Below are 20,087 nucleotides of genomic sequence, written 5' to 3' on the forward strand. Positions count from 1 at the left end.
AGTATATTATCATCATCATCAGTGAAATGTCTTTGTCTTTTGCCCACTTTCTACTTGGGTTTGTTTTTTAATGTTGAGTTTGAGAGTTCTCTCCATATTGTAGATATGAATCTTTCGTCAGATTTGTGTTTTGCAGATATTTTTTAAAAAGATTTTTATAATTTTATGTTTTATATTTAAATCTGATCTACTTTGAATTAATTTTTACATAAAATCTGAAGTTTAGGTTGAGGTTTAATTTTTTGCCTATTATTCTAGCACAATTTATTGAAAGACTTTCCTTTTCCCACTGAATTGTTTTCATATATTTGTCAGAAATCATTTGGGCTTACTTGTGTGGATGTACCATTACCGTGTATAATGTGCACTTTTTTTGGCCCAAATTTTTGAGGGAAATAAAAGGATGCACATTATACTTGGGTAGTACTAATTCTGAATCTATATAAAATGTTTTTAATTCTTTTATTTATTCTTATGGGATAAAAGTGTAACTCTAGAAAACAATAGCATGCAAAATAACACCCGGGAATGTGATAATCTGTTTTATTGAACTTACAAGGAACTTGTAAGAAAGCAGTTTCCACTTGATAAGATAGATGATGCCAATCTTATTACTATAGGGTGAACAGTGTGACATGTCTCTTTATACACATTAGGCAGGAGAAATTATTGGAAAATCCCTTGGAAAATGTCAAAATGATTTTTCATTAAGCTAAAAGTTATTAAATATGCTAAAAACATGGCGGCAGAGCTGCACAGACTCTTTGGACCTCCTCTGACAGAGAGTATCATCAGATTGTGGAGGCTTGTGTTTTGTAATTATTACATAAAATTTCTTGTACCATAATATTGTAAAAAATAAATGCTAAAATTTCTTTATAATACATAAATCAAGTACCTAAATATAAGTAAATAAAAAATTGAATTACAAAATGCAAGATTTTTTCCTTGAAAGTTTGGGCCAAAGATATGGTTGTACATTATACACTGCAAAATACGGTATTTCTGGTTGCTCCATTCTGTTCCTTTTTTCTATATTTTTATTCTTCTGCCAATACTGTCTCAATTACTTATTCATTTATAAGTCTTAAAATTGCTTGATTCTTCTCACCTTTTCTTTTTCAAATAACTTTAGCTCTTTGAGTTTCTTTACTTTTTCCCAAATCTTGGAATAATCTTGTCTGTATCTATATTAAAATTTTATTTAGGCTGTAGATCAGTTTGGGGAGAATTGACATCTTGGCTGCACTGAGTCTTCCAGCCCACGAACATAGCATATTATCAGCATTTTGTGCTCGTCAGCATTAAGATATTTTACATCTCTGTGAAAAATCTGCTCTGGCCAGATGTTTCTGTTGGTTGGAGTGTTGTCCCATGCACTCAGAGGTTTCTGGTTGCATCTACAATCAGGACACAGACCTAGGTCATTGGTTTGAACCCCAGTCCAGGTGCATATGGGAGGTAACCAGTCAGTGTTTCTTTATCTTTCTCTCTCCATCTTCTTTTCTTTCGCTTCCTCTGTCTGTCTCTCCCCACCTCTCTCTCCCCCTCTTCCTCTCTAAAATCAATAAACATATCCTTGGGTGAGGATTAAAAAAAAATTAGGTAGCCCAACTTGGGTGTGTCTGTTTCAGGTGTGTTTTATTGGTCTATGTGTTATCCTTTCCCTTGGTCAGTATCAGACATTCCTGATTATGGTAGCTATATAAATTTTGAAATTTATATAGCTATATAAATTTTGGATAGAATGATTTTTCTACTTGATTCTTCTTTTCACTTGATTTAGCTATTTTGCATTTGCCATTTTATATAAGACTTAATGTCTAAGTTTACAAAAAAAAGTTGCTGGGATTATATTAGGAATTATGTTAAACCTGTAGATTGCATTAGGCAGAATTGACTTGTACTACATTGACTATCCCTATTCATGAACACTCTTGTTTTCTTTTATCAGTATTTTGTAGTTTTCAGCATACAAATTCTGTACATGTTTTGTTAGGTTTACACTTAAATAAAGTTGTTTGGAGCCAACTTCCATATATTTATAGGGGCATTCAGGTTATTTTATATTGGGTAAGTTGTGGTAGTTTGTGCTTTTTGAGCACAACAAATTATATGACATGAATGTAACCTGGCAACCAAGGAGAGTGGACTGGAATGCACGTGTGAACAATGATGACTTCACTGTACTAGTCAGTGGGGGTGGTAGACATCACTGAGTGAGCATGTGTACTGTGCGGCCATCATATTCAAAATGAGTGATCTGCATCAAATTTTGTGTTAAGCTTGATCATTCATCTGTAGAAACTATTTGGATGATTCAGAGTGCCACTGCTAAGGGCAACTGATGATTGGCAGCTTCATCTCAACACACCCACCCATGCATCATATCTTATGCAGAGTTTTTTGACAAAACATCACATCACCTAGGTGACTCAGCAGCCCTGCAGCCCAGATGTGGTGTCCTGTGACTTCTGGCTTTTCCCAAAACTAAAATGACCTTTGAAAGGGAAGGGAATTTCAGACCATTGATGAAATTCAGGAAAATACTACAGGCCAGCTAATGGCATTTGGGAGAACCGTGTGGAGTCCCAAGATGCCTACTTTGAAGGGGACTAAGGCATCATTGTCCTGTGTACAGTGTTTCTTGTATTTTGTATCTTCTAATTTTCTAGACTAGTAAATGTCTCTAGTTTTCATATGGCTGGATACCTTCTGGGCAGACCTCATATAATAGGCCTTCTTACCCCAGCACAACATAGAAGTGGAGGGGTATCGTGTCATCATGCTAGAGGTGGATTAGTGCCTGTATGGGGTATGCCAACTCAACGCGCCACAGAGCCAAACACTGCAAATAGAGGTTTGCAGAGGGCGGGGGGGTGTGTAGGAATTGGAGTTGTTTGCAGGGTGTCAAGCAAGGAAAACGGGCAGCTATCACTTAAAACCTGAAATCTAGAATGGCTTTTAATCAGAGGTTTTTAAATGCAAAGATTGAGGGTTTAGGGATCACAGGTGAAACTGATAGGTTCTTTTGCAAGTTTCAGTGGTTTTCTCTAGTGTGATTAATTTAGTTATTGGCGCCATCTTGTCTGTAGCCTTGAGCTTTCCAACTGGGTCAAGTGATCTAAACAGTTCAGTGATATTATCTTCAAAGCAAAGCAAGGAACTAAACATTTGTGACCTTTGTTATTTTTAAGCTATCATTGCTTTATGCTTAAGTAGCTACATTCTTTTGTTATCTCAAGCTAAGTATACTTTTAAACATTTTTTTCTAGAACTTGCTTTACAGGCAGGCCTCTAAGACATGACTAACATACTTTCTTAATCTTTGACGATAAACTATGGGACAACCAAAGCAATTGAAACATTTAATTAAATCCTATATTTACATGTCTAGACTCTATGATCTTATACCTAAGCATGTTTATACCTGTTAACTGTCGGATTCATTCCTCACTCTTCACATGGTCTCCAATGATATTGCAGGGGCCCTCGTTACAACCTAATGTTGTAACCAGCCTCACCTCTCACCAGCCTTCTCTGACAATAGCCAGGAGGTGACAGTTATGGCACCGGGTTTCTGCTTGGCCAAGGTGGAAGGCTAGGGTTCCCATCAGCCTCTGCTAGTGGGAAAGGGACCCCTTGTGGTGTTTGGAGTAGAGCAGTTACTGTCTAAAAACTTTCTGTCTTGCTAGGCTGCCCTTTTCCTGGTCCTTTGGATAGAGGGGGCCTAGTTTTGTGTGCTTACAATTTGTTACTTACACCTGGTGGCTTCATGAACACCCACTTTATAATACTGACTATAAGGCTAAAAGAAAACCTATGTCCTTGGGTTCTGAGATCTCTAGCTGGTCTGCCACCTTGTTGTTACAGAACAGAGGTGGGGGGGCAATATTTGGCCCACCCAGGATGCCAAAAACTGATACAGAACAACAGGGGCCCCTCCCAAGGATGTTATACTAATACCTACTGGGCTCATCTGTTTGCCGCCAGAGCAAAGACATCTCTCAATGCCAGAGATTTGTGAAAAGGAAAGGTTTATTTAAAGCTATACAGACTTAAAGTAGTGACCCAATGTCCCCATTAAAATACCAAAGTCCTTTAGAATAACCAGAGATGCCCACAGAGCTTCCTCCCCCCCCCCCGCCCTAATTCAGGGTACCATATCAGGAAAAGAAGCACACGTCTCTGTTTCAGGCCACTGGCACTGTCAGCTGTGTCACCATCCAGACATAATCTCCTAATCCAAAGTCAAGTGGCACCGTCTCATGGTCTGCTGGCAAAGAATTCTTTCACCCTTCTTCCAGGCAAAGTCTTTCCTGCTTCCCAGGCCACACGGTCCCCAAAGCCACGTGGGCCTCTTCTACTGAAGCTGCAGGGGGTAAGCACTCTGCTAAAACCACGTGGCTCTCTCACATGGCTGCCGCATCTGTGTTTAAATCCCGGACCCAGTCCTCCTTTGCAGCCCCATTTCCAACTCCTCCCACAATCGGCTACACCCACCAGGACTCCAATATCCTCTCAGCTTTACTGGGCTGCCATAGTGAGTCTGGGCAGGCGTTGCCTCATGGCCTGGAGCCAATCATCTCCAAGCTCTCACGCAGGCGCTGTAAGGAGGGCTGGGGAGTTGCCTCCCAGTTACATCTTGAGTGGAAGTCACTCCCTTCTCCCTGGCTCAAAGCATGGCCACAACTATTTAACATATCTATGAAACCAGTTAAAGGTTATGGCCATGCCAGAGGTTAGCTGCAAAACTGTTGCTATACAAAACAGCTCTCAATGGTCCTGCTCCATTTGTCCCTTCCCCCAAATGACACCTTGGGGAGGGGGTGAGGACATCTTAATATTTCCTGGACACCCTGAGCTCTGGACCCCATTCCAAATTCTTTTGGGGGGCCCCCCTCCTGGCTGCGCCATTACATTTTCTCTATCTTTACCTGTCTTATGATTGTTTTATGCAGAATGTTTATAGTTTTTAGCCATACCTATCTGGAGAAATAAGGAAAAATATGGTTATACAATCTGTAAAATGCATTATCACATTTACAGATTTTAATTATTAATCCTTTGTTAGTACTGTGTGTTGGGTAGATCTTCCAGTTTTGAGCTTGTTTTCTCACTTTCTTCATAGCAATCTTTTGACTAACTAGTTCTTTGTTCACTTCAATAAAAAACTCTATTGCACCCTTGCTGGTGTGGCTCAGTGGGTTGAGCCACCGGCCTGTGAACTGAAAGGTCACAGGTTCAATGCGTGGGTTGTGGGCCAGGTCCCCAATTGTGGGTATGCGAGAGGCAGCCGATTGATGTTTCTCTCACACATCGATATTCCCTTCTCCCTTTCTTTCTCCCTCCCTTCTCCTTTCAAATAAATAAGTAAATAAATCTTTTAAAAATTTTATTGAAATTCTTGTTGGGGTTATTTTTAAAACTGCATTGAATCTATAGGAATGTTTGGGGAGATTTGCCATTTTCACCATCATGAACGTGACATTTTTTTATTATTTTAATATATTTTAATTAGGGTTTCTAAATAGTTTGATTTTTTCCACATGGCCTTACATGATTTAAAAAAAATAGATTTCTAATACACTCCCTTTACCTTTGTAAAATGGATTTTTTATAAGTACTGCACACTAACTGATTGTGCCACTGGAGCTCCTAAAATGGATTTTTTAAATAAAAACGTTTGTTTATTGCTTGGATATGCAAATAAAATGGACCTTTGGCTTATTTTGTGTTTATTTTTATGCACTTCATTTCATAAAACTATTGAGAACTTTTTGAGATCTCCTTGTTACAAATTACAGCATCAAGTTTTTATTAGATTTTTAAAAATTTAATTAAGACTTTAGATTGTAACTCATTCATTATTATTATTTTACCAAGCACTATAAAAGATGATTCATTTTTTCCCCAAAGGAATATTATTCAAACTTGTTAAAGGAAAACAATAGTTTTCCTTATCTCCCAAGTAGATTTTAAACAAAACAAGATTGTCTGTGTACCACTTTGCCAAATCCTGATTCTTATAGGTTCAGAGAGAACCAGAGTGCTCTGTTCTTTTAGAAATCTCCAGTGTGGTTCTGATACCACTATTTGAAAACCACTGATAGAGAATGTTTGAGTGTAGTACTTAGGGATGTTCACTTGGAAACGTAACTCACTTAAAATTATGAGGACTCCGTTTAATATAGTAATAGCTGTGGGGATATGTATACACACACATATGTAATCCATATATATACATAAGCTGAATTGCTTTGTGTTAGTAACAGCAGGTAGGAATTTGAAGAGAGTTAACATTATAACAGCAACTGTTCACAGATTGAATGAGATGTATTGGTTTAGTGCTTGGTAGATTTATTAAAAAACCTTAAAATGAAAGCTCATGGATGTAGAGAACAGATTGGTGTTTGCCTAAGGAGGAGTTTGGGGTGAATGAAATGGGTGAAGATTCGTAAGATACAAATTTCTCATTCTGAAATGAATAAGTCATGGGAGTATAATGTACAGTATCGTGACTATAGTTAATAATACTATACCGAGTATTTGAAAGTAGGAGAGTGGATCTGAAAGTTCTTACCCAAAGAAAAAAAATTTTTGTCACTGTGTAGTGATGGATGTTAACTTATTGTGTGTGTAGTGATGGATGTTAACTTATTGTGGTGACTATTTTGCAGTATATACAGATGTCATGTTGTACATCTGAAAATATGTTAGTTGTACCTCGTTTTAATAAAAAATCTTAAAATGTAAATTTGTCTTTGCAGTTGGAGTCGTTCGATGTCCAGTTTGTAGCCAAGAATGTGCAGAGCGACACATCATAGATAATTTTTTTGTGAAAGACACTACTGAGGTTCCCAGCAGTACAGTAGAAAAGTCTAATCAGGTAAGAGAATCAAGTCTTGAATCTTTCACCTCGATGTAAAAAAAAAAAAAAAAAAAACAACAATAAAAAGTGTCAAATTAGAGCACTATATTTATGAAATGATGTACTACTTTAAAGGTGTATACATTTATAAGGAATAGTGAAGAATTCATGTCAATAGTCGGAATAAAACAGCACCAATATAAAAGCCCTGATGGCACCCCTACCTCCCCTGTCCTCTCAGAGGAAACCGTTTTTTTATCATTTCATGTTATTTCATTTCTTTATAGTTTAAAAAAATTTTTTTAACGATTTTATTTATTTTTAGAGGGGAAGGAGAGAGGGAGAGAAACATCAATGTATGGTTGCCTTTTGTGTGTCACCTGCTGGGAACTGGCCTGCAGGGAACCAGCCTGCAACCCAGGCATGTGCCCTGACTGGGGAATCAAACTGCAGTTGTCTGGTTCGCAGGCCCACGCTCAATCCACTGAGCTACACCAGCCAGGGCTCATTTCTTTATAATTTTACTCAGTGTTGACAATTAGATTTTTAAGGCTCCCCTTTTAAATTTGTTTTATTTTCATGATAAGCTCTATAATGATACATATGAAAATTTTCATGTCTTTGATCCAGTATAGCTTCTGCATTTTAAGAAAGTCTTCTGTTCTGCATGGTATCTTTTTTAAAGCCTCATTTGGTAGCATTGTCCAAGGTGTTGCATCTAGAGATCCAGTGGTGTTTGTTTGTTTCTTTTTTTTAAGGTTATATTTATTTTTTAGAGGAAGGCAAAGAGAGGAAGAGAAACATCAACATGCAAGAGAAACGTTGATCGGTTGCCTTTCGCATGCCCCCAGCCAGGGACCTTCCTGCAACCAGGCATGTGCCCTGACCAGGAATTGAACTGACGGCCTTTTGCTTTGTCAGGGGGAGTGCCCAACCAACTGAGCCACACCAGTCAGGGCCAGTGGTGTTTTTCTTTTTTCCCCTACTTCCATAAACACATGTACAACATTTCTGTTGTTGTCTTACAGCTAAATGCCAAGTTAAGTAGTGTATTAGTCTGCTTTCGGATCATGATTCATTGATAGTTTCTTTTGGAAGTTCCTTTAATTTGGAACAGATTTGTGATGAAACTGAATCTGATATGGAAAAATTATTATTAATCTGAAGTGTAAAATGTAAGAAGTAGTGTTTAGGATTCTTGAGTAATCAGTCACATAGCTAAGTTTCTGTACATTTCACTTTCTCGGAACTATAGGAATTTAGGGTTCACTTTAAATTAATATAACCACTACTAACTAAAATATCTCTTTTTTGTTTCCAAAGTATCCACAACTCTTCTTAATGGGAACCTTCATCAAAAGCCAAAACTGAGTTTGGTGCAGGGAATAAACTTTTCAATTGTTGTGAAACCAGCTTTAAGGAATGGAATAATCATTATTTATGTGAACTCCGGTGTCAAATCCTCTGAAAGTTCTCTTCTGAATCCTACTGATTTTGGTTCTGTATTCTAGAGTGTCACATCACTTTGGTTTATATATGATAATTGTTCACATTAGGTGTATTTTGTTAGTCTTATCATAACCAATGATAGTTTATCAGATGAACTCCAGTAGCACATGGGAATGATAATCCAGAAAATTCAAAGGCCAAAGCAGCATAATAATCAACACGGTAGAGTGATGCTACAACCAGAATTTAGGATAATAAGAAATGAGAATTGAAGGGATTCAAATTTAAAGAACAAATTTGAGAGATTGGTTTATGCCTCTTTATAATCTACTAATTTTCAGTAAGCTTGTTTATTTACTCTGCTTCTGTCACAAAAACATAAAAAGTTATAATCAGTTAATTTAGATATAGAGTCCCATAGATATCTCTAATGTTAAATGAGTGAGAAGGGTAAGAATATTAAAATTGGTTCAGACAGTAAGGTTCTTATAGGGATATTTTGGGAAGAAAGACTAGAGAGGTGATAATGGAGGATGAATTAGAATTAATAAGCACTAGTGAGAGGTGGTGAGAGCTGAACTGTCATGGTGGCGATGCGGAAAGGAAGGATAAGTTAAAAGTCCACTCAGGGTGTGATATACCTGATTGTACGTGGAAGATGAAAGAGGCCTCGCTGCCAGGATGATGGTTCCTTTCAATATAGATAAAGAGAGCAGGGAAGTAGACAGAGGGAGAGAATCAGGCTTGAATGTGATTGAGTTTGTCTGTAAGATTAAGGTAGAGATGTCATCCGTGGTCCCAATGGAGCTCTGAAGAGTTTATAGCTAAAGATAAAATTTTGTTTTTTTGTGATAGATAATTTTAAGCATTCCCCAAAATGTGACAGTTCAGCATAACAGACTGCCATGCACCCATTACCTAAGTCAATAATCATCTTACTTTATGTCGGATAACCTGACACTTCCCACCACCACTAGATTATGTTGAAGTTAATCCCAGGCTTTATATTATCTGATCTGTAAAATATTTCAGTGTTTATATTTCAAATCTCTGGCATTAAGAGACATCTTTCCTCTGGTGGCAGGCATAGCGAACCTAGTAGGGGAGTCCTTTTGGTAATAATATATCATACCCCACCTTGGCTCCATTCTGTAACACCCTGGCTAGTGGCTGGGTGGCCAGGGCCCTCTGTGTGGCAGAAAGCCAAGATGGCCAAGACAGTGAGTCCTTTGTTCTGAGGACTTATACAGTTGACAGGATGGGGGTGAAGAAGTTACATACTGATTGATGGGTAAAGGTAGGCCAGCTTTCCTAGGGAGATGTGACTACCCAAATGTAGGTATGGAGGTCTGTTAGACCGAATTCTTATCTTGCTCCAAGCTCTATTTGTTTATTTAGTATATGCAATGGGAGGCGGGCAGTTAATCAAAGTTGTTTTATGGGCTTTTCTTTCGGCCCTGTAGGTCCCTTCCCTTCCCCCCCCTTCCAGGCCTTGGAATGAACACATAGTCTCAAGGTTTTCCTTTTCCCAGCTAGTGGAGATAACACACAGACTTTCAAGGCCTTCCCTCCTCCTACGTTATCATAGTTTACTTGTGTCTTTTGGAACCCTGGCAGTCTTATTGAACCAGGCTTAGGACTACTGGGTAGACATGTCTTCCTTTGCCTTAGACCATCTGTATTAAGCTCTTTGTTTGAATGCAGTGATGAGGGCCCTGTCCTTACTTCCCCTCTGGCTGCTCATTCTACCATAACAGTATATGCATTATATATTATAGGGTATATTAGGACAGTTTTGGTACAATCAACCATTTTTATTATTTTATTTTATTTATTTTTTTAGAGGGGGAAAGAGAAGGAGAAGAATATCAGTGTGTGGTTGCCTCTCCTGTGCTCCAACTTGGGACCTGGCCTGCAACCCAGGCATGTGCCCTAGACTGGGAATCAAACTGCCAGCAACCCTTTGGTTTGTGGGCTGGCATTCAATCTACTGAACCACACCAGCCAGGGCCAATTTTTTAAAAAATACATTTACTTATGTTTTTAGAAAGAGACGGAAAAGGAAGAAGAAGAACATTAATGCAGGAGAGGAACATTAGTGTGAGTGAGAAACATCGGTCAGTTGCTTCTCATAAATACCCCGACCTGGGATTGAACCTACAACCCAGACATGTGCCCTGACTAGCAACCTTTCACTTTGTGGGACAATGCCCAACTAACTGAACCACACTAGTTAAGACCAGTCAGGAACCATTTTAATTCATTCTATAATGTTAATTATTTTTAATTTTTTTAAAATAAAAAAATTAGCTCTGGCTGGTGTAGTTCAGTGGATTGAGCATAGGCCTGTGAGGCAAAGGGTTGCGGGTTCAATTCCCAGCCAGGGCACAAGACTGGGTTGCAGTAAGGGTCCCCAGTAAGGGGACACATGAGAGGCAACCACACATTGATGTTTCTCTCCCACTTTTTCTCTTTCCCTCTCTCTAAAAATAAATAAATACAATATTTTAAAAAATAAAATAAATTAGTTGACATATTAGCTTCAGGTGTATACCATAGTGATTAGACATTTATGTAATTTATGAAGTGACTAGCCTGTTAAGTCTGGTACCCGTCTGACACCATACATAATTATTAAAATATTATCGACCATATTCTTTATATAATACTTTACATTCCTATGACTATTTTTATAAATGTCAATTTATAATTTTTAATCCCTTCATCTTTTATACGCAGTCCCCTTAACTCCCCCTCCCATTGGCAACCATAAATTTGTTCTCTATATCTATGAATTTGTTTTGTTTGTTGGTTTATTTTGTTTTTGATTCCACATAAAAGTGAAGTCAGGTAGGTAATATTTGTCTTTTTTGGTCTGACTTCACTTAGCATAGTACCTTCTAGGTCATCCATATTGTAGCAAATGGCAAGATTTCATTCTTTTTACAGCTGAGAAATATTTTATTGTATGTGTGTACCACCTCTTTATCTATTTGTCTATAGATGGATACTTAGGTTGCTTCCATATCTTGGCTATAATAAACAATGCTGCAGTGAACATAGGGGTGCATACGTAATATGTTTTTGAATTAGTGTTTTGGATTTCTTTGGATAAATACCCAGAAGTGGGATTGCTGGGTTACATGGTTATTCTCATTTTAATTTTAATTTTTCGAATAGCCTTTATACTGTTTTTCATAGTGGCTGTAATAGTTTGTAATCCCACCAGCAGTGCAAGAGGGTTCCTTTTCCTCCACATCCTCATCAATACTTGTTTGTAATTTATTGATACTAGCCATTCTGACAGGTATGAGGTGACATCTCATTATGGTTTTAATTTGCATTTCCCTGTGTTGTTGAGTGATGTTGGGCATCTTTTCACATGTCTATTGGCCATCTGTATGTCCTCTTTGGAGAAGTGTTTGTTCAGATTCTCTGCCCATTTTTTAATGGATTATTTGTTTGTTTGTTTGTTTTTGGTGGTGGTGTATGAGCAAACAAGTCATCCCACCCCAACGGCATATAAGCAGTGGCATGCTATGCTTTTTCCCTTTACTTTCAAAATTTTACTTTATGTAGTACTAGAGATCTGTCCCTAGCAGTATATGTAGAGATCCCTTATTCCTCTTTGTAGCACAGTGTGCGGATTCGGTTTTAGGGAAACGTCCTTATAGAGGTGACAGTTGAGGCTAAGGGAATAGGTGAGACCAGTCTCCACATCTAACAAAATCTGCAGAATTAAGGGAGTAAGAGTGGTAGAGGGATTCCAAGGGGCATTCAGAGAGATAAGAGAATCTGGAGGTTTCTAGGAATCCAAATGTTTTCTGGGAAGTTGGAGTCAGTGGCATTAAATGCTGTTAGAAAGTTTGATGGTAAGAGCTGAGAAAAGTCAGGTTTGGGTTAATAGAAATGTTAGCCAAGTATTTGGAATTTGGCTAATGTAAACCACTGACTGAGGAGGAAATTTTCCCCCCGAATCACTAATGATGTCGTGAAGAGTGCCGATAACAGGGTGTATTCAAAGAACTCAAGACTTCTATCTCATCTACCTATCTACTGGGTAACTCAAGGAATCACATGTACACAGTTCACAAGCTGGAGACATAGGTGCTGTCTCTTCTTTACCTCCCATACGCTGTCCACTCTGCACACCATTCTGTTTCACTTTCTAAATGTCCTTATTCATCTCTACTTCCACCCATTCTCACCTAAACGACAGAAAAAGCCTACTTGTTTCTGTGCAGAAACTCTTCATTTCTAATCTCTTCTCTCCATTGCAGTGGCAGTGAATTTTTAAATGCAAGTTCTGCCATGTCATTCATTTACTTAAAAGCTTTTAGGAGACATCTTTAGACAAAGACCAAACTGTCTTGTGACCCACTTGGTCTGGCTCCTGCCTGCCTTGCCACCAGCTGCTTCTCTTGCCAGTCTTCCCCTGGATCTCTCCATTTCAGTCCTACCGGCTTTGTGTCCTTTCTTTGAACACGCTATATGCTCTTCTTGCTGGAGGCTTTTGTACCTGTTTTTCCCTCTGCCCAAAAGGCTTGTCATCAGTAATCGATAACTCAGCTTTTCATATCTTAGCGTTGATATGATCTCCTTGGAGAAATCCCTGCCTGGGTAATCTCTCCTCTCACTTTGCCCATCCCTCCCACGCCACTAAAATGAGATCACTTTATTCCATCATGTGTTGTTAACAGCTCCTTATACTTTTTCTTTAGGGCACTTCTCAGTTTGTAGTTAATGCACATATATTAGTGTGATTATTCCTATAATGTTTGTCTCATATTTAATCTTCACAACTACTCAGTAAATCCACATTACTACCCTCATTTTAAACATGACCAATCTAAGTAACTACTCTAAGACTACCCGGCTGGTAAGTGGGGGACCTGGGATTTGGACCCATGTCCCATCTGTGAGACTAGGTATCATAAGGGCAGGGACTGTTTGCTCTTCTCACTGTTGTTTCCTCAACACTCAACAGAGTGCCTGGAATACTTGCTATATTGAACTGAGGACGGTGACTTTATATTTCCAGTTCTTATGTTTATAATTTAAAACAGAATGTCACTTCAAATTTACAAACCCTGTTAAGAAGATAAATGATAGAGTTGGGTATGGTTGTTGTATCATTTACATATGACTAGTGGTGTGACCAACCTTTCATTTTTCTCAGAAATTGATGTGATATCTTTCTTTCATTAGGTATGTACAAGCTGTGAGGATAATGCCGAGGCTAATGGGTTTTGTGTGGAGTGTGTTGAATGGCTCTGCAAGACGTGCATCAGAGCTCATCAGAGGGTGAAATTCACGAAAGACCACACTGTGAGGCAGAAGGAGGAAGTATCTCCAGGTAATGAATTCATTCTGTTCATCTCTTTTTCTCTCTCCCTCCCACCTTGTTTTCTTTCTTCCTACACTGACATGTTTTGATATACTTATAAGCCTTAAATAAACTCTTGTTTTTGTAAAACAGAGAGGTCTGAATTGTTGAAATTTGAATACTTACAAATATTGGTAAGTGTGAACAGAAATACAATTCTTTTGCTTTAGAGTCATACTTTCAATCCACCTTTCCTGTAAGTGCCACAAGTTGGTGTGAATGTATAGCAGATGAAAAATCAGGTTGCTTTTTAAACTCACTTTCTCTCGTATTTTATTTCTAAAATGACTAGCTTAAAAAAGTTTTATAACTCTTTCGCTCTGATATGCTTATATTAAACCTGTTTTGTGATATTTGACATGTATATAACGAGAGCTTTGCTTTTTATAATAAATATGGTTTCAGGGTTTTTAGTGTGTTGCTTATATTGTTAAGTTCACGAATACTTTTTTATTGTAAAATGTGTAACTTAAAATTTGCCATTTTAAATACACAATTCAGTGGCATTAGTTGCATTCAGTGTTACGCCGCCATCACCACTGCCCATTGCCCATTGCCCATGCGTCTCTGCCCCAGCCCCTGCTAACCTCTAATCTGTCTATGAATTTGCTCATTCTTCATATCTTATGCAAGTGGAATCATACAGTATTTGGCCTTTGGTGTCTGGCTTATATTCGACTTTTCACAGTATTTTCAGGGTTCATTCATGTTGTAGCATTTATCAGGATTTTGTCCATTTTTATGGGTCATTAATGTACTTTTGTTTAAAAAGTTATTTTATTGTTCTCTATTCATTGAGTCAACCAGTGTTTGTATGCTTATTCTATATTCCCGGAACTTTGCTAGGTACTAGAGATGAAAAGGTACGTAAAACAGATAGCTTCCTACTCGTAAGGAGTTATTTAGTCTGATGAAGATTATGAACAAATTAGGAAATGTAGTTTGGCCTCGTAAGTTCTATGGGAGCATATGAAAGGAGTGAGTACCAAACTCAGATCTGGGGATTTAGGTTGGAGGCCAAGTCTGAGGCTTCAGGGGTAAATGGTTCATCACATGAAGGAGAGGGGCGGGGAAAACTGAAGCACACACCCATGTCCGGAGGAGGAAGGTTGAGTGTAGCTGGAGAGAGAATGCAAAAGGACGAGTGGTAAGAGATGAGGTTAGGAGTCTGGAGACACAGGGAAAAGGGCTATAATTTCTGAGGACACTGATAGAAAAAAGTCACAAAAGAGAAAAAAACAGCTATTGATTCAGGTATATTTAGTAGAATAGTGCTATAAAGACTTCTGTTGGTTTTTTTGTTCTATTTTGTTTTTGTTTGCCCCCTTGAAGCCAACCAACCATCTGTTGAAAAAGAGAGCAGGAAACGGGAATCAAAGATAACAAATATGGAGTATATCTGAAGTAACTCCGGTTGAGAGAGAGCTCCAGCTTCGGAAATAGTAGGACTGCTTGGTAGCATTGATTACATTTGCTGCGTAGGCCTTAAAACGTCCTCCCTTGGACTGCAGAAGTCTGGTTGTGCGCATAGAGAAGAATCGAACTTATCTAGCATTGGGGTTTAGGTGGACACGTGTTCCACAGGGTAAGAGATGTAGATAGATGCATGTATCGGAATGAAGAATTTGGGGATTTTAACTCTATAAAGGAAGCGAGGTTGATATATCACTTGATAGGGTAAAAGAAATGTTTAGGGACTAGAGATACTGATGGAGTACAGTGAGAGTAGTTAACCAACAATCGGATGGTTAGAAAGAAGTTATTAGAGTAGGGCATTTGAATTATAATTCTAGAAATGGAACAGTTCTGGACAAACATCTAGTGTGAGATAGTGATGTCTATTAAATGGAATAAGTTGCTAAAATGAAGTACAGGTTTCTAGAGATGAGCAAGTCTGAGAGGCTTGTCTATGTGGTACTCTCTGTGGATTTCTGACTTACCCACAGTGATAAAAAGATTTAGTCCTAGGAAGACTATGAATCAGGATCTAAAATCTTCAGTAAATAGTCTATAATTGGGTGATGTGATATGTCCTAATTATCTAAATCAAGACCTTTATAAATAATCATTTCTGGACAGAAGGCACAAACCAGGATGTGTTGAGACAGTTAAGGATGTATGGTCACCCTATCAACTATGATGCCCAGATCACATGACCATCAAGAAGGATGCAGGGAAGATTTTCAGATTAGGAATCCGGAACCATCTTTAGGTTGCTGGAATTCTTGTAGAACATTTGGTCCTATCAGAAATGTCTGTGAGCATATTTGGTCCTGTCAAAAACACCCACACTTAGAAAATGTCCCTGAGTTCAAATATCCCATGACATTTATTTATGCTTTTGATTTATAGAATTAATACATTAAAAACCCATGTTTTATTGACTCAATAGATGTATTGCCTATAATAATCCTTCAGTAGCCTGGTTGATAATGTCACGTGGCAAGGGCCAAACATCACAGACCTTTGGAGTAGAAGGAATGTCTCAGCAGGCATTTTGGATGGGACCGAATGCTCACTGATCACTAGGATTCATTTCATTTAGTCTTGATGTGCTGTGCTTTTAGTTTACTTTTACAGAGTTGCTAGTTTTCTCTACCTGTTTATTTTCCTTTTTTCATTCTGAATTTTATGTACTTTTATCTTTTTAATGTGACTAGTCGGTTATCTTTTTGTTTTTGTTTTAATAACCACAGAAATAGTTCTTAAATTTAATTATCTAATTATCCATTGTATTTTTAGCTTTTTAATTTTATCTTTAATTTCTTTCAGTTTACCTTAGTTTCATTTTAAAGTTCTATTATTAACTAGTTGAGATAAATACTTGATACTTACTTTCATTTTTTAAAGAATTATAAGTGTTTAAAGTGTGACTTAAGACTTGCCACTTCAATTTCTCACTACTTTTTTTAAAAGATTTTATTTCTTTTTCTTTTTTTTTATTTTTAGAGAGAGGGGAAGGGAAGGAGAAAGAAAGGGAGAGAAACGTCAACGTGTGGTTGCCTCTCACATGGCCCCACTGGGGACTGGGCCCACAACTATGCCCTGACTGGGAATTGAACCCTTTGGTTCTCAGCCTGCACTCAATCCATGAAGCTACACGAGCCAGGGCTTTTTTTTTTTTTTTTTTTTTATTTAATTTTAAGATAGTCTACATTTATGGTTACACAACAGTTGGGGATTTATGAATTTTTGTGTTTGCTCTTTTCTACTTTGGTAGAATATAAAGCGATGATACAGAGAGATGTTCATGATGTATATTAAATGCAAAAAGGAAGTTGCTGGACAGCATGATTATTTTGAACCCAAGAATTCATTAAAAGAAAAAGGGAAATTTTCTCAGTGCTGGGGTTTTGTTTGTTTCTGGTTTCACCTTTACAGTTTTATTATATTAGGATCAGCAGATGTGAGTCTGTTAACTCATTCTACTTGCCAACATACATTTAAGGATTTTGTAAATGTGGATAATATATTAAAATAAATTTCGGATAAATAAAAGTATATAAAGAACAGAAACCTGAAGGGCTTACCATGTTGGGGGGGAGGGACTCAAAATTTTTATCTAGAAAGGGGAAAGACTTTTTAAAAGCGGTTTTCAAAAACTAAAGCCATAAAATATACAAATGAATACATTTTTCTATTAAAAATTCCTAGGAATGTGCTTAGAAAAAATACTAAATGTGTTTACAATTTGATAAAGAGAATTGGACAGAAAAATAAGAGGTTATAAACAAGCAAGTCTTTTTTTTTTTTAAACATCAATGTGTGGTGGCCTCTCATGTGTCCTCTACTGGGAACTGGCCCGCAACCCAGGCAGTGCCCTGACAGAGAATCGAACCAGCGACCCTTTGCTACATAGGCCTGTGCTCAATCCACTGAGCTACACCAGCCAGGGCTAAACAAGCAAGTCTTAAAAGAAATACAAATGGTTGGTGAATGTATTGAAGGTTGTTTCATCTCAAGTTACTAAGAAATGTATCTAAAGTTTGTGAAATCTCTCCTTTTTCTTATAAAATTGGTGAAGATTAAAGATACTGAGAAAGCCTCATTAGGAAGCTAAGAGCCAGTTTACACTGGAAGGAGTACAAATCGGTATTTTGCAGGAGCAATGTTTTAGATGACGGTTTCATTACATATATATAAATGTCCACTTGGTTCAGTAATTCTGTTACTAGGAATTTGTCTTATGGAGACATTCAATGCTTTATGCATTTTATTTGCTTTAGCATTTTTACACAGTATTGAAAAAGAAATATTCAAATATCCACTTACAGGTGGTATGTCCATTTGGTGCAGTACTATACAGTTAATAAATATGTACATGTATTTACTAAAACAGAAAGGTATATAAGACAGAGTTAAGTGAAAAAAGTTTACAACACAGCATGTGTAGTGCCATTTTTATAAAATATTGACTAGTGTATGTTCCATAGTTTTTGGACCATAAGACTCACCTAGGTTTTAAGAGGAGGAAAGTAGGGGGAATAGTTTTGAAGTAAAAAATGCGGTAAAATATGTAACATAAATAACATAGTATTTCACCAATGTAAATGTAAAGCTCCATTCAGACTATAAGATGCACCCCCCCCTTTCCTACCAAATTTAGGGGGAAGGTGTGTCTTACAGTCTGAAAAATACAGTAGTTACATACACTGAAAAACATCAAGAGAAATACAACCAGGTTATTAATAGTGCTTATCTTTGGACGTGGGATCATTTCTCAAATGTTTGGATTTTATACTTATAGTAGATATCTGGTGTTTACTGTTTAATTATTACTTCTGATATTTTCTGTTTAACATTATAACGTAAGCATTGCCTAGTTTTATCCCTGATTTGGTTATCGAGAAGTTATGTAGATGACTATAATATAATAATGAAAACTTTATGGTTATGTCTATGTTAATGGGTATCCTTTGTTAGGATTTTTTGCAAAAGGGAGGAATTTTTGTTTTACCACATCCTTTGTAGATTTTCTGAATTGCATTTAAAATTTTATATTTGGAATAAAAATATCAAATCGATTCACACTCACTTATCTGGGCCATTAAGACTTTTGAATTTTATAAAGCATATTTTTAACTATGTTTTCTTTTTTCCCTGAATTAATTTGAATTTGTACATTGGAAAGTGAAAAGCTCATTTTTCTTCTGAAATGCTGAAAATACGTAACATTTTCATATCTGTAAAACCTAGCGGTAGTGATATTGTCGATGAACCAATTTGTAGCTCTTTCATATCTCAGTGAATTTAAATTTAAATAAATATTGTAATTATTTACTCTTCAGTTATATTAATTTTGTCCTTTTTGACTCCTGTTGTTTCTACAGAGGCAGTTGGTGTGACCAGTCAAAGACCAGTATTTTGTCCTTTTCATAAGAAGGAGCAGCTAAAGCTTTATTGTGAAACATGTGACAAGCTGACATGTCGGGACTGCCAGTTACTAGAACATAAAGAGCATAGGTACCAGCATCTTTTGTCATATACATGGGTTTATAATGCAGCTTTCTGAGACTAGAGGGTTGTTGGCACCCAGCCAAATGACAGTCTGCAGATGATGTTTTATTTAGCCAGCAGTGTGTTGGCCTATTTAGGAATATATCAACTTTGGCCCTATTGACATTTTAGGCCAGATAATTGTTCGTGGGGGTTGTCCGGTGCTTTTGTGGTAGTTAGCTTCATCTTTGACCTCTATTCACCCAATTCCAGTAACATCCTCCTAGTTGTCACAACTAAAAATGTATTCAGACATGGCTTTGGGAGCAAAATCACCCTGAGCTAAGAACCACTAGCCTACATACTGTTTTAAAATATGTGGAACCGTAGCCCTGTCTAGCGTGGCTCAGTTGGTTGAGTGTCATCCTGCAAAGTGAAAGGTTTCCAGTTCAGTTCCCAGTCACGGCACATGCCAGGGTTGCAGTCCTGGTCCCCAGTCCAGGTGCACCAAGAGGCAACAAATCAGTGTTTCACACATCGATGTTTCTTTCCTTCTTTTTCTCCCTCCCTTTCCCTCTCTAAAAATAAATAAGTAAAATCTTAAAATATATGCAATGTAAAATAAGATTTTACATTTACAAAAACCAGACCTTTGTATTTTGAACTGTTGTATCCCTGGATTCCTTGTACTTTCCTGTGAGCATTTGGCTGGAATTGACTTTAGTGCTCTTTAGAATAAAGCATGCCTTTTCCAGTTCATCATATTTCCTACTAAAGCTTACCTTTTTTTTTTTTTGTCTTAGTAAAAGGTGAAAGATTTATTTGCTCAGAACAAAAACCAGAGTATAAAAGCTTACTTTTAAATCTGACCTTTAAAAGCATTTGAGTTAGTAACCACTGATTTAAACAGTCAGATTCTGGTTAACTTATATATACATAATTGCT

The 20,087-nt window shown here is 37.4% G+C and overlaps 1 protein-coding gene across 2 annotated transcripts in view; it reads left to right on the plus strand.

Annotated features, from left to right (window-relative positions):
* Window positions 1-20,087, plus strand: part of TRIM24 (tripartite motif containing 24) — a 139,296-nt gene that overhangs the window by 61,326 nt on the left and 57,883 nt on the right. For both annotated transcript variants that reach the window (XM_037159255.2, XM_037159253.2), the window contains exons 2-4: window positions 6,771-6,889; window positions 13,529-13,676; window positions 19,037-19,169. In XM_037159255.2, coding sequence (XP_037015150.1) covers window positions 6,771-6,889; window positions 13,529-13,676; window positions 19,037-19,169 — 400 coding nt within the window. The remainder of the gene's footprint in view (window positions 1-6,770; window positions 6,890-13,528; window positions 13,677-19,036; window positions 19,170-20,087) is intronic.

This window comes from Artibeus jamaicensis, unplaced genomic scaffold (assembly GCF_021234435.1).
Source record: "Artibeus jamaicensis isolate MK-2021 breed Jamaican fruit bat unplaced genomic scaffold, CSHL_Jam_final scaffold_2172, whole genome shotgun sequence".
Classification (NCBI taxonomy): Eukaryota; Metazoa; Chordata; class Mammalia; order Chiroptera; family Phyllostomidae; genus Artibeus; species Artibeus jamaicensis.